Raw genomic sequence first — 12,056 nt, 5'->3', positions numbered from 1 at the left:
TTGTTGGGGCTCAGCAGAGTGGTCTGGATGTGGGGGTCTCAGGAGAGGCATCTGGGTGCTGGGGGAGTGGGGCTTGCTGGGGTGAGGGTCTGGGTGCAGCTAGTTGGGGGTCAGTCACATGGGGGTCTGGATGTGGGGGCTCAGGGTGGTGTAGGGGGTGGGGCATCAGGTTGGGGGTTTGAGTGCAGGGAGCTCAGTGGGGGGGTGGTCTGGGTGCAAGGGTGGGGGTCTGGAGACAGGGGGTCTGGGTGCAGAGGGGCTCCAGATGCAGGGGTTGAGGTACAGTGGGGTAGGGTTTGGGTATGGAGGGCTAGGAGGGTTCTGGATGTACCGGGTGAGGTTTGGCAGGGGTGTCTGGGTATGGGCGGTCTAGATGCACAGGGGTTGGGTGGATGGGGGAGCAGCACCCCATACAGTGACCCCTTCCCCCACAGCTGAGGAGTGATGCGGGGAGGATGCTGAACTTCCTGCAGCTGGGGGAGGTTTCTGGGGGTGGGTCTGACACAGCCACAGCCACTCCTTGCAGGGGAAGAGGAAGTCCCAACATCTCCTGCCTCCAGCCCAGCCGAGACTAGCAGCTGATCCCGGCTCAGGGTAGGAGCCACTGGCTGGGGTGTCCCCAGCCCTGCAGTGATTTACCTCTTCACCGGCTGCTCTGGGTTCCTGAAATGTTGTACCTGTGCTGCTAGGGAATGGTGTGTCACTGCTCTTGCAGAAACCTGGTGGAGTGAGGACAATCAATGGGACACAATCATTCCAGGGTACAAAATACATCGGAAGGACAGAACAGGTCGTGAGGGGGGAGGGAGGACTGGCACTATATGTGAAAGAAAATGTAGAATCAAATGAAGTAAAGATCTTAAGTGAATACACATGTTCCATAGAATCTCTATGGATAGTAATTTCATGCTCTAATAAGAATATAACATTAGGGATCTATTATCGACCACCTGAGCAGGACAGTGATAGTGACGATGAAATGCTAAGGTAGATCAGAGAGGCTATCAAAATGAACTCAATAATAGTGGGGAATTTCAATTATCCCTATATTGACTGGGAACATGTCACCTCAGGACGAAATGCAGAGACAACATTTCTTGATACTTTAAATGACTGCTTCTTGGAGCAGCTGGTTCAGGAACCCACAAGGTGAGAGGCAATTCTCGATTTAGTCCTGAGTGGAGTGCAGGATCTGGTCCAAGAGGTAACTATAACATGACCGCTTGGAAATAGTGACCATAGTATAACAACTTTTAACATTCCTGTGGTGGGAAGAACACCTCAACAGCAAAACACTGTGGCATTTAACTTCAGAAAGGGGAACTATGCAGTTAAACAGAAATGAAAAGGTACAGTGACTAGAGTGAAATCCCTGCAAGCTGCATGGACACTTTTCAAAGACACCATAATAGAGGCCCAACTTAAATGTACACCCCAAATTAAAAAACACAGTAAAAGAACTAAAAAAGAGCCACTGTGGCTTAACAACCATGTAAAAGAAGCAGTGGGAGATAAAAAGGCATCTTTTAAAAAGTGGAAGTCAAATCCTAGTGAGGTAAATAGGTGCATAAACACTGCCAAATTAAGTGTAAAAATGTAATAAGAAAAGCCAAAAAGGAGTTTGAAGAACAGCTAGCCAAAAACTCAAAAGGTAATGACAAAATGTTTTTTTAAATACACCTCTACCTCAATATAACCCTGTCCTTGGGAGCCAAAAAATCTTACCACATTATAAGTGAAACCGCGTTATATCTGAATTCGTGTTCTATCGGGTCGTGTTATATCTGGGTAGAAGTGTACATCAGAAGCAGGAAGCCTGCTAAACAACCAGTGGGGCCCCTGGACGATCGAGATACAAAAGGAGCACTTAAAGACGATAAAGTAATTGCGGAGAAACTAAATGAATTCTTTGCTTCAGTCTTCACAGTTGAGGATGTTAGGGAGATTCCCAAACCTGAGCCAGCTTTTGTAGGTGACAAATCTGAGAAATTGTCACAGATTGAGGTGTCACTAGAGGAGGTTTTGGAATTAATTGATAAACTTAACAGTAACAAGTCACCGGGACCAGATGGCATTCACCCAAGAGTTCTGAAAGAACTCAAATGTGAAATTGCAGAACTAACAACTATGGTTTGTAACCTGTCCTTTAAATCGGCTACTGTACCCAGTGACTGGAAGATAGCTAATGTAACGCCAATATTTAAAAAGGGCTCTAGAGGTGATACCAGCAATTACAGACCGGCAAGTCTAATGTCCGTACTGGGCAAATTAGTTGAAACAATCATAAAGAATAAAATTGTCAGACACATAGAAGAACATAAATTGTTGGGCAAAAGTCAACATGGTTTCTGTAAAGGGAAATCATGTTTTACTAATCTATTAGAGTTCTTCAAAGGGGTCAACAAACATGTGGACAAGGGGGATCCAGTGGACATAGTGTACTTAGATTTCCAGAATGCCTTTGACAAGGTCCCTCACCAAAGGCTCTTAGTAAATTAAGTTGTCATGGGATAAGAGGGAAGATCCTTTCATGGATTGAAAACTCGTTAAAAGACAGGGAACAAACAGTAGGAATAAATGGTAAATTTTCAGAATGGAGAGGGGTAACTAGTGGTGTTCCCCAAGGGTCAGTCCTAGGACCAATCCTATTCAACTTGTTCATAAATGATCTGGAGAAAGGGGTAAAAAGTGAGGTGGCAAAGTTTGCAGACTATACTAAACTGCTCAAGATAGTTAAGACCAAAGCAGACTGTGAAGAACGTCAAAAAGATCTCACAAAACTAAGTGATTGGGCAACAAAATGGCAAATGAAATTTAATGTGGATAAATGTAAAGTAATGCACATTGGGAAAAATAACCCCAACTATATATACAATATGATGGGGGATAATTTAGCTACAACTAATCAGGAAAGAGATCTTGGAGTCATTGTGGATAGTTCTCTGAAGATGTCCACGCAGTGTGCAGCAGCAGTCAAAAAAGCAAACAGGATGTTAGGAATCATTAAAAAGAGGATAGAGAAAAAGACAGAGAATATCTTATTGCCCTTATATAAATTCATGGTATGCCCACATCTTGAATACATGCATACAGATGTGGTCTCCTCACTGCAAAAAAGATATACTAGCACTAGAAAAGGTTCAGAAAAGGGCAACTAAAATTATTAGGGGTTTGGAACGGTTCCCATGTGAGGAGAGATTAAAGAGGCTAGGACTTTCCATCTTGGAAAAGAGGAGATTAAGGGGGGATATGATAGAGCAGGGGTAGGCAACCTTTCAGAAGTGGTGTGCCGAGTCTTCATTTATTCACTTTAATTTAAGGTTTCGCGTGCCGGTAATACATTTTAACGTCTTTTTTAGAAGGGGTCTCTCTCTAAGTGTATATTATGTGACTAAACTATTGTTGTATGTAAAGTAAACAAGGTTTTCACAATGTTTAAGAAGCTTCATTTAAAATTAAATTAAAATGCTGATTTTACGCCGCCAGCCTGCTCAGCCCGCTGGGTGGGGGGTTCAGGGCAGAGGGCTGGGTGTTGGGGCGGGACTCGAGGTCAGGGCAGAGGGCTGGGGTGTGTGGACGTGCAGGGCCCAAGACTGGGTGTGGGGGGGAGGGTTCAGGGAAGAGGGCTGGGGTGTGTGTGGAGGTGCAGGGCAGAAGGCTGGGTGTGGGGGGGTTCAGGGCAGAGGGCTGGGGTGTATGTGGAGATGCAGGGCAGAAGGCTGGGTGTTGGGGGCAATTCGAGGTCAGGGCAGAGGGCTGGGGAGGGTGTGGGGGGTTTAGGGCAGAGGGATGGGTGTGTGTTGGGGTGGGGAGGTGCAGGGCAGAAGGCTGGGGTGCTCGGCTCGTGGGGGTGCTCCCAGCCCCCTGCCCTGAGCGGCTCACGGCAGGGGGCTGGGAGGGATATGACCTGTTCCACCCCTTCCCCCAGGCCCGTCCCTACCTCTCTCTGCCTCCTCTACGGAGCAGCCAGCATGCTGCGCTTGGCTCTGCTCCTCTGGGAGGAGGAGGGGCTGGAATGCACCACGTTGTGCGAAGAAGCGAGGGAGGAGGGAAGCTTGGCTGCCGCAGGACCAAGCTTCTGCCTCCTGCCCCTGCAGGGGAGAGCGGTGGGCGGGCGGGGGCTGAGTGGGGCAGGGGGCTGGGACCCCCTCCCCACCACTCTCCCCTGCGGGGGCAGGAGGCAGAAGCTTGGTCCTGCGGCAGCCAAGCTTCCCCCTCCCCCTTCTTCCCACAGCGTGGTGCATTCCGGCCCCTCCTCCTCCTCCTCCTCCTCCTCTCAGTGGGCAGCAGCGTGCCACTCAGAATCGGCTCGCGTGCTGTAGGTTGCCGACCCCTGTGATAGAGGTATATAAAATCATGAGTGATGTGGCGAAAGTGAATAAGGAAAAGTTATTTACTTGTTCCCATAATATAAGAACTAGGGGCCACCAAATGAAATTAATGGGCAGCAGGTTTAAAACAAATAAAAAGAAGTTCTTCTTCACACAGCGCACAGTCAACTTGTGGAACTCCTTGCCTAAGGAGGTTGTGAAGGCTAGGACTATAACAGGGTTTAAAAGAGAACTGGATAAATTCATGGAGGTTAAGTCCCTTAATGGCTAATACTTTCTCTAAATAGTGAGTTTTGTGGGCCTATAGACTAATGTAGCTATTTCTAGAGCCCTGCGTGGATACAAAAATGTGGATCTGCATCCGCAAGAATCAACTTGTATCCAACCCACGATCCACACTCCAGCTTTTATCTGTATCCACACTGCACCCGCAGCAGCACACTATCTCACAGTGCCTCTCGGAGGAGCATCTGTGTCTGTGTGCATGCGTGTGTACTGGATAAAGAAATCTATATGGCTTAATAAATGTACACACTACTATTATTGTTATTTTAAATATCAATCTTATTATAGAACAGGCATGAGAACAAATAGCCTTTTACATTAAAAATAATAAAATAAAGTCTCAAGTCAATAATACTCAAAATCACAAACTGAACTGTAAAATAAAAAAGTCTGCCACCTATTTAGCTTGTGATTTATAAAGTCCTCACACTTAGAGCTCAGCAATCCCAGTTTCTTTCCACCTGCCACTGTTCTCCCTGTGGAACCATGCAAGGGGAATACTATCTCAGGGCTACAGTGCTTCATTTTTTCCGGGGCTCAGCAGGTCGTCATCCTAGGCGGGCTGTGAGCAGGGGAGCGAGGAGCGACGACAGGCGTGCTGTGACGCAAGGCCAGTTTCCCCATATGGGCGCAGGAGGGCGGTGCAGGGGTGATGGGCATAGGAGGGGGGGTGAAGGTACTTTCCAGCTGCCTAGCCAATGTTTTGGTAGGTTATCCTCCACGGCCCCCTAGAGGGCTGTGAGTGGGGGAAAGGAGCAACGATAGCAGGCGGTCCGTGACTCCAGATCAGTTTCCTCAAATGGGCACAGGAAGGGGTGCAAGGGTTAGGGGTGAAGGGGGCACAATACAGGGAATAGGAGCGATGGGGGGAATGCAGGGATTAGGGGTGCAGGAGGTTGGTGCAGTGGTATGGGGTGTAGGAGGGGGGTGAAGTAGCTCTTTGGCTGCCCAGCCAGTGCTTAATTTGTGCCGTATCAGGTCAGTTGGAGAGGGAAGCAGCTGCTTCTGCAAAGTAAGTCAATATGGCTTCCTGACTTACTTTGCAGAAGTAGCTGCCTCCCCCTCCAATTGACTTGATATGACAATGAAGTTGGGAGAGGTTTCCTAAATTGCTTGGCTACTTAAACTGTGGTGATAGGAGCATGGGGGATTTTGCTACCTGTCTTGATGTATCACCTCCCTTTTCTCTGTACATGTGGGGAGAGGGAATATAGGATCTGGAAGGTGTGGAAGTAGCCTCATAGGCTATGAGCTGAAGACAGCTGCTTCCCTGCCTTTGAGATCCTATATTTAGAGCTCTGCGCGGATACAAAATTTGTATCCGCAACCGATCCATGATCCGCAAAAATGGTCTGTGGATATCTGCATCCACGTATGTGTATATCTGCTGATATAAAGCGGATATACACGGATTTGCAGGACTCTAGCCATTTCACTAGTGAATGAACAGTCAACAAAACCAGAAGCTTCCTTCGGCCATCCTTGCTTCAAATTAGAACAGCCTACATAAATTCTTGTCTATGAATAAAATTTTCAAAAGCATCCAGTGACTTAAGCACTTAGGAGTCTGTCTGATTGAAAGTCAACTGGACTTGATCTAAGTCAGATGCATGCTTTTGAAAATTGTATCCTACATGTTTTACTCTAGCAGTTTTCCTGAACTGTAACCTGTGTACAGATACTCTAGGGCTGGCCTTTAAGAATAAAAATAATATTTGGCACTCATATAGCATGCTTCATCCCTTGATCTCAAAGTGCTTCACAAAGGTGAGTAAATTTGAGGTACAGAAGTGATGTGTCTTACCTTAAGATGCATAGTAAATCTGGTACAGGATGGAATAGAACTCAGCACTTCTAACTCCTAGTGCTCTGCCCTTTCCACTAGGCCATGCTGCCCCCCATAGGAACTTTCTCTGCAATAAAATTTCTGCTAAATAACTATCTCAATCCTGGTACTAATTTCTGGATGTGGATTTGACTTGAAGTTGGTGTTTCTGAAATGCACTCTTTTGGATTTTTCAGTTTCATTCCTCTTTCCCTCTCTAGTATGCAGTGAACACAGCTCCTACTCCAGAAGACCTGATTTTCAGCCAGTACATTTATCGCCCCAAGCTGCGGATTTATGAAGAAGATTGCCAGGTTCTTTCTCAGATGATAGAAGAGTAAGAGAGGGGTTGTGTCTTTTGTCATTCACAGGGAATATTAGTTTTTTGTTTGTTAACCCATCATCTTAGATTTGGCTGCATGCGTGAAGGGAGTAATTCCATTATTTTCCAATGGACAGGTGGAAAAAAGTTCAAGACTGTAGTAAGCCTGTTTAATTTTAAACAAGTAATCATTTAAACCTATGTATTAAAGCTGACTGTGGGAAAGTCTTAGTAGGACTTGTGGGTCTGGAGGTGGGTAGAGATAAATCTGCCAATAGTGATTTAATTTGTTCTTTATCTCATCAGACTTGTAAATGTAACTTAATGTTAGCAAAAGTAAACATTTTTGGACACTTTTATCAAAGACAATAAAAGATAGCAAACAGAAGAAAGAGCATGATGGATTACAATCTGCCATTATCTGTTCTAATTCTCCAGAATTTATCAAGTTAAAATATAGACAGTACGATATCCCAGAGTCTTAAGTTTTCTTGTTCATGATTGATTCTAGTATCTGATTCTTTAGTCACCCCGGCAGTTAAACTGCTAAAACAAAACATAGGAAATAGAATGTAAAAGCCCTCCTAAAAACTTAACAACCACACCACCAATTCCATTTCCTCCTCCGTTGTTCCCTGAACAATTCTGCCCTTCATACTTATCCTTCCTTCAAAAACAAACAAAACAAAAAAACAAAAACAAAAAAAAGACAGCTGGGAAAAGCATGAGCTTTGCATCATATTCTGTAGGTATCAAATCTGGGCTTGTGCAGATTTGAGATGCAAATAAATTCCAGGTTGCCTGTTGTTTAAACCAATGGATTGTTAGATTATCCATGACAGTAAAGTTAACACAGTATCTCACAGGGAGAGGCAGTCCCTCAAGTAATGAAGGAAAAAGCCACTTGGGAATTTATAGCTCAAAAACACCACCTTAAACTTCACCTGGAACACAACCAGTAACCAATGGAGATATCGGAGCAGCAGACGTTTAATGTGCTTTCAGCATGAAAGCAAGCTGCAACTTTCAAATTCAGCTTCTAGATTTCATTGCAATAATCCAGCCTCAAGGTGACAAAAGTCTCGATAACCATAGCACGGTCCATATAAAAAAAATGGTACAGCCTTTATGCCCCAGGCCGGGGATAAAAAAAAAAGTCACTCTTGGCAAATTTTTACATGGATATCCAATAAAATCTCCAAGTTGTGAATAAAACAGTAGGCGTATCCTGTTAATTGGGGTAGATTCTGATATAATGCAAAGCACTTCTGGGTGCCTTGCTTATTCTGTAAACATTATGGATGAAATCTTGGCCCCACTGAAGTCAAAGACAAAACTCCATTGACTTCAGTGGGTCCAGGATTTCATCCTAAGTTACCTTGACCTCATCCATGCCCCAATCTTAGACACCAAATAAGTCATTGCACTGCACCAGCCAGTTCAGATATGGAAATAAGTTGAATGACGACAGCATATGTGCTGGCTTACATATGTGCTGTCTTACATGACTACAACAAGACCCTTCTCTAACCTTTTTTCATATTTCAGTTTAAAGTTGTGTGCAGGTGTCCAGGATAAACTTTTGGTGGATGTGAATAAGAGCCTCTGGGAGGTGATGAGGACCTTCTCTGACAAAGAGGTAATGCCAACTGTTGCAGTCTTATTGCATGCAGTTATAAAAACTTGAATGGTGACTGGGCATGACGAGCTAATTGTAGGACAAAAAGCAAATTATTATTTATTATAGATCCAAAACTGGCTAGGAGACAGGAAATAAAGAGCTGAAATAAATAATGGTCAATTTTCATCATGGCAAAAAGTTAACAGCAGAATGTCTAAAGATTGTTTATTAGGTCTTGTGCTTAGTACACCTCTACCCCGATATAACGCGACCCAATATAACACAAATTCGGATATAACGCGGTAAAGCAGCGTTCCAGGGGGTGGGGCTGTGCACTCCGGTGGATAAAAGCAAGTTTGATATAACACGGTTTCACCTATAACGCGGCACAATTTTTTGGCTCCCGAGGACAGCGTTATATCGGGGTAGAGGTGTTTATTAATCTGGAAAAGGGGAATGAGTTGTAAGGTAGCAAAATTTCATAGGTCTAAGGCCAGAAGGGACTATTTGGATTATCGTGTCTCACTTCTTGTATAACAGGCTGTAGAACATTCCCAAAGTAATCCCGAGAGTATTAGCTTTTAGAAAAATATCCAATCTTGATTTAAAAATTGTCAGCGATGGAGAATACACAGGACCGTTTGTAAATTGTTCCAATGGTTAATTAGAATAACTGTTAAAAATTTACCCCATATTTCCAGTCTGAATTTTTCTAGTTTTAATCTTCAATTTGACGGTGATACAAAGTTATTTGGGTTAGTTGAGTTAAGAGAAGAGTTAGGAATTTCAGAGGGACCTAACCAAGCTAGGAGAATAGACTACACAATGGCAGATGATGACCAGTGTTGATAAATGCAAAGTAATGCACATTGGATGGAAAATTTTGAACTACTCACACACCTTTCTGGATTCTAAATTAATTCATCAACTCAGGAAAAGAATCGGCATGTCAGTGTAGACCACGCAATGAAGAATTCTGTTCAGTGCACCCCTACAGTCAGAAGAGCAAACAAGATGTTAGGATGTGTAATGAATGTTATGGATAACGCTGTGTCTGTCACGAAAGTCACTGATTCTGTGAGTTTCTGTGACCTCCGTGACTTCTGCAGCGGCTGGTTCTGGCTCAGAGGCTGCCCGAGCCGGGCAGCCCCTGGGCCAGCAGCAGCAGCAGTTTGGGTGTGTGGGAGAGGGCTCAGGGCTGTGGCAGGGAGTTGGGGTGTGGGGCAGCGCTTACCTGGGGAGGGGCACCCCGGCTTCCACCGGCATGTCCCTGCAGCTCCTAGGTGGAGGGACAGAGGGCTCCGCGCACTGAGCAGTGCATGGAGCCCCCCAGGCCGCCCCTCCCCTAGAAGCTGCAGGGACATGCTGGTGGGAGCCTGCCAGCCCCACCAAACCCTGTCCCCCTCCCCAGCACCAGCAGGGGTCCTGGGCCATATGCTGCCACCTGTCTCCACCCCACCCCAGCACCAGCACCCATAGCCTCCTGGCCCAAGTTTTAGTTAAGGGTATATAGTATAAGTCATGGACAGGTCACGGGCCATGAATTTTTGTTTATTGCCCGTGACCTGTCCATGACTTTTACTAAAAATACCCATGACTAAAGCATCGCCTTAGTTATGGATAATACAGAAAATATTATGCCATTATATAAATCAGTGGGCCTCCTTCCATCTGGAATGCTGTATGCAGCATTGGTCACCCCATCTCAAAACAGGGTTTGGAGAAGGACAATGAGAATGATTAGGGGCATGGAAAAATTCTTATATGAAGAAATTGAAAACATTTGGATCTGAAAAAAAGGGGGACACACTAAAAGTATACACAATAATTAATAGTATTGAGAAAGTAGATCAGGAGCTTCACTGTCTCAGTACAAGAACAAAGGGACAATCGAAATTAGAATATAGTAAATTCAAAAGTGATAAAGCAATACTTTTTCACACAGTTCGTAATTAAACTGTGGAACTCATTGTCACAGGATGTCATTGAGATCAAAACAGGATTCAAAGATGGGTTGGACATTGTTATGGATAACAACTTTTGGATATTTTTGTTATAGTTAATGCTAACAAATGTTACAAGGGATACTAAGCCAATCTCTATTAGGCATTAGAATGAAACCTTCATGTGGAAGTAGATTGTCATGTATCTGTGTGTCTAGAGTGTGGATGGTGCGTGTCTTTAACCCTACCCTGAAGCTTCTGGTGTTGGCTACTATTGGAGCCAAGATATTAGACTAGATGAACCACAAATGTGATCCAGTATGGCAATACCATATATATATATGGTATTGGATATATAAATATATATATATAATATATATAAAGTTGGATATATATAATTTTTTTTTTTTAGAGTTGTGCTAAGTGTCTCAGATAACCAGGGTAACAAACTTTCAGAGTACTTAAGGCAAAAAAAAAAATGCATATCACGCCTTGTATGTGCTGAAAGCTCCTCTTTTCTGGTTATTTGACATAAGTGTCCAATGCTATTGGTGTTTTGATACTTTGTGTGCTCCTCTACTTTTGAATAAGAGATTTCCAACTTGCTATGTCTTTGCAAAGAATAAAGTACTAAATTATATTAAGCCTGATTATCATTATGGAACTTCCTGACCCAAATTTTTGATTCCTGGTGTGTAGAGCCCTGTGTGGATACAAAAATGTTATTCACATCGTATCCACAAACATGGTCCCTGCCCCAAAGAGGATTGTGATGGACTTCCCTGGGATGCAATCCGGAACTGGGGTACCGCTGAGCCCTCTGGTATACCAGCCTGGGCCTCGTCTCGCGCTGTGAGGCAGTGACAAGCTGAAATCCTCTCCAGACCTTATACTTACACAGCCATACACAAGCAGGGACACCCCAAGCTGCAGTTACATGAATGTTTCTCCTAGCCACTCATGAACCAAGAATAGAGAGGTTCCAGCCAGTCTCCTATTCCCCCCACCCTCCAACTCCACAGTCTAGGACCCCAGAGCTGTACCATCTTGCCCTGGTCTAAAGCCTGACCAGTGTAAGTTTATTTCCCAGTCCACCTCTCCCTCAGTGTGGAAAGAACAATGCATCAGCCCCTGTTCCTAAGCAGATTTACCTTTGCACTTCTAACACACTCTTTTAGTAAAAATATAAAACAAATTTATTAACTACAAAAATATTTTAAGTGATTATAATTAATAATGTATAGCTCAAAGTTGGTTATCTAAGAAATAAACAAAATCGCAATCTAAATTTATTAAACTAGATAAGATTTGAAATAAGCAGTGTCTTACCCTGATGGTACCAACAGTCCACCAATCTTCCACACATAGGCAGTGCTTTCTTCTTTCTCGCCTGGGACCCCGTCCCCCTGATCAGTCTTTCTTCCTCAGGTGTTTCCAGGTTGTTCCCCATACAATATGATGGGGGCTAATTTAGCTACAAGAAGTCAGGAAAAAGATCTTGGAGTCATCGTGGATAGTTCTCTGAAAATGTCTGCGCAGTGTGCAGAGGCAGTCAAAAAAGCAAACAGGATGTTAGGGATCATTAAAAAGGGGATAGAGAATAAGACTGAGAATATATTATTGCCCTTATATAAATCGATGGTATGCCCACATCTCAAATACTGCGTACAGATGTGGTCTCCTCATCTAAAAAAAGATATACTGGCACTAGAAAAGGTTCAGAAAAGGA

General features: G+C 44.1%; 1 protein-coding gene across 2 annotated transcripts in view; it reads left to right on the top strand.

Annotated features, from left to right (window-relative positions):
• The window catches only part of KNL1 (kinetochore scaffold 1), a 49,830-nt gene that overhangs the window by 24,032 nt on the left and 13,742 nt on the right, over nt 1–12,056 (top strand). For both annotated transcript variants that reach the window (XM_054028736.1, XM_054028735.1), the window contains exons 14-15: nt 6,663–6,778; nt 8,312–8,402. In XM_054028736.1, coding sequence (XP_053884711.1) covers nt 6,663–6,778; nt 8,312–8,402 — 207 coding nt within the window. The remainder of the gene's footprint in view (nt 1–6,662; nt 6,779–8,311; nt 8,403–12,056) is intronic.

This window comes from Malaclemys terrapin, chromosome 4 (genome assembly GCF_027887155.1).
Source record: "Malaclemys terrapin pileata isolate rMalTer1 chromosome 4, rMalTer1.hap1, whole genome shotgun sequence".
NCBI classification, from domain to species: domain Eukaryota; kingdom Metazoa; phylum Chordata; order Testudines; family Emydidae; genus Malaclemys; species Malaclemys terrapin.
This window is presented reverse-complemented; position numbering and strand designations above follow the sequence as displayed.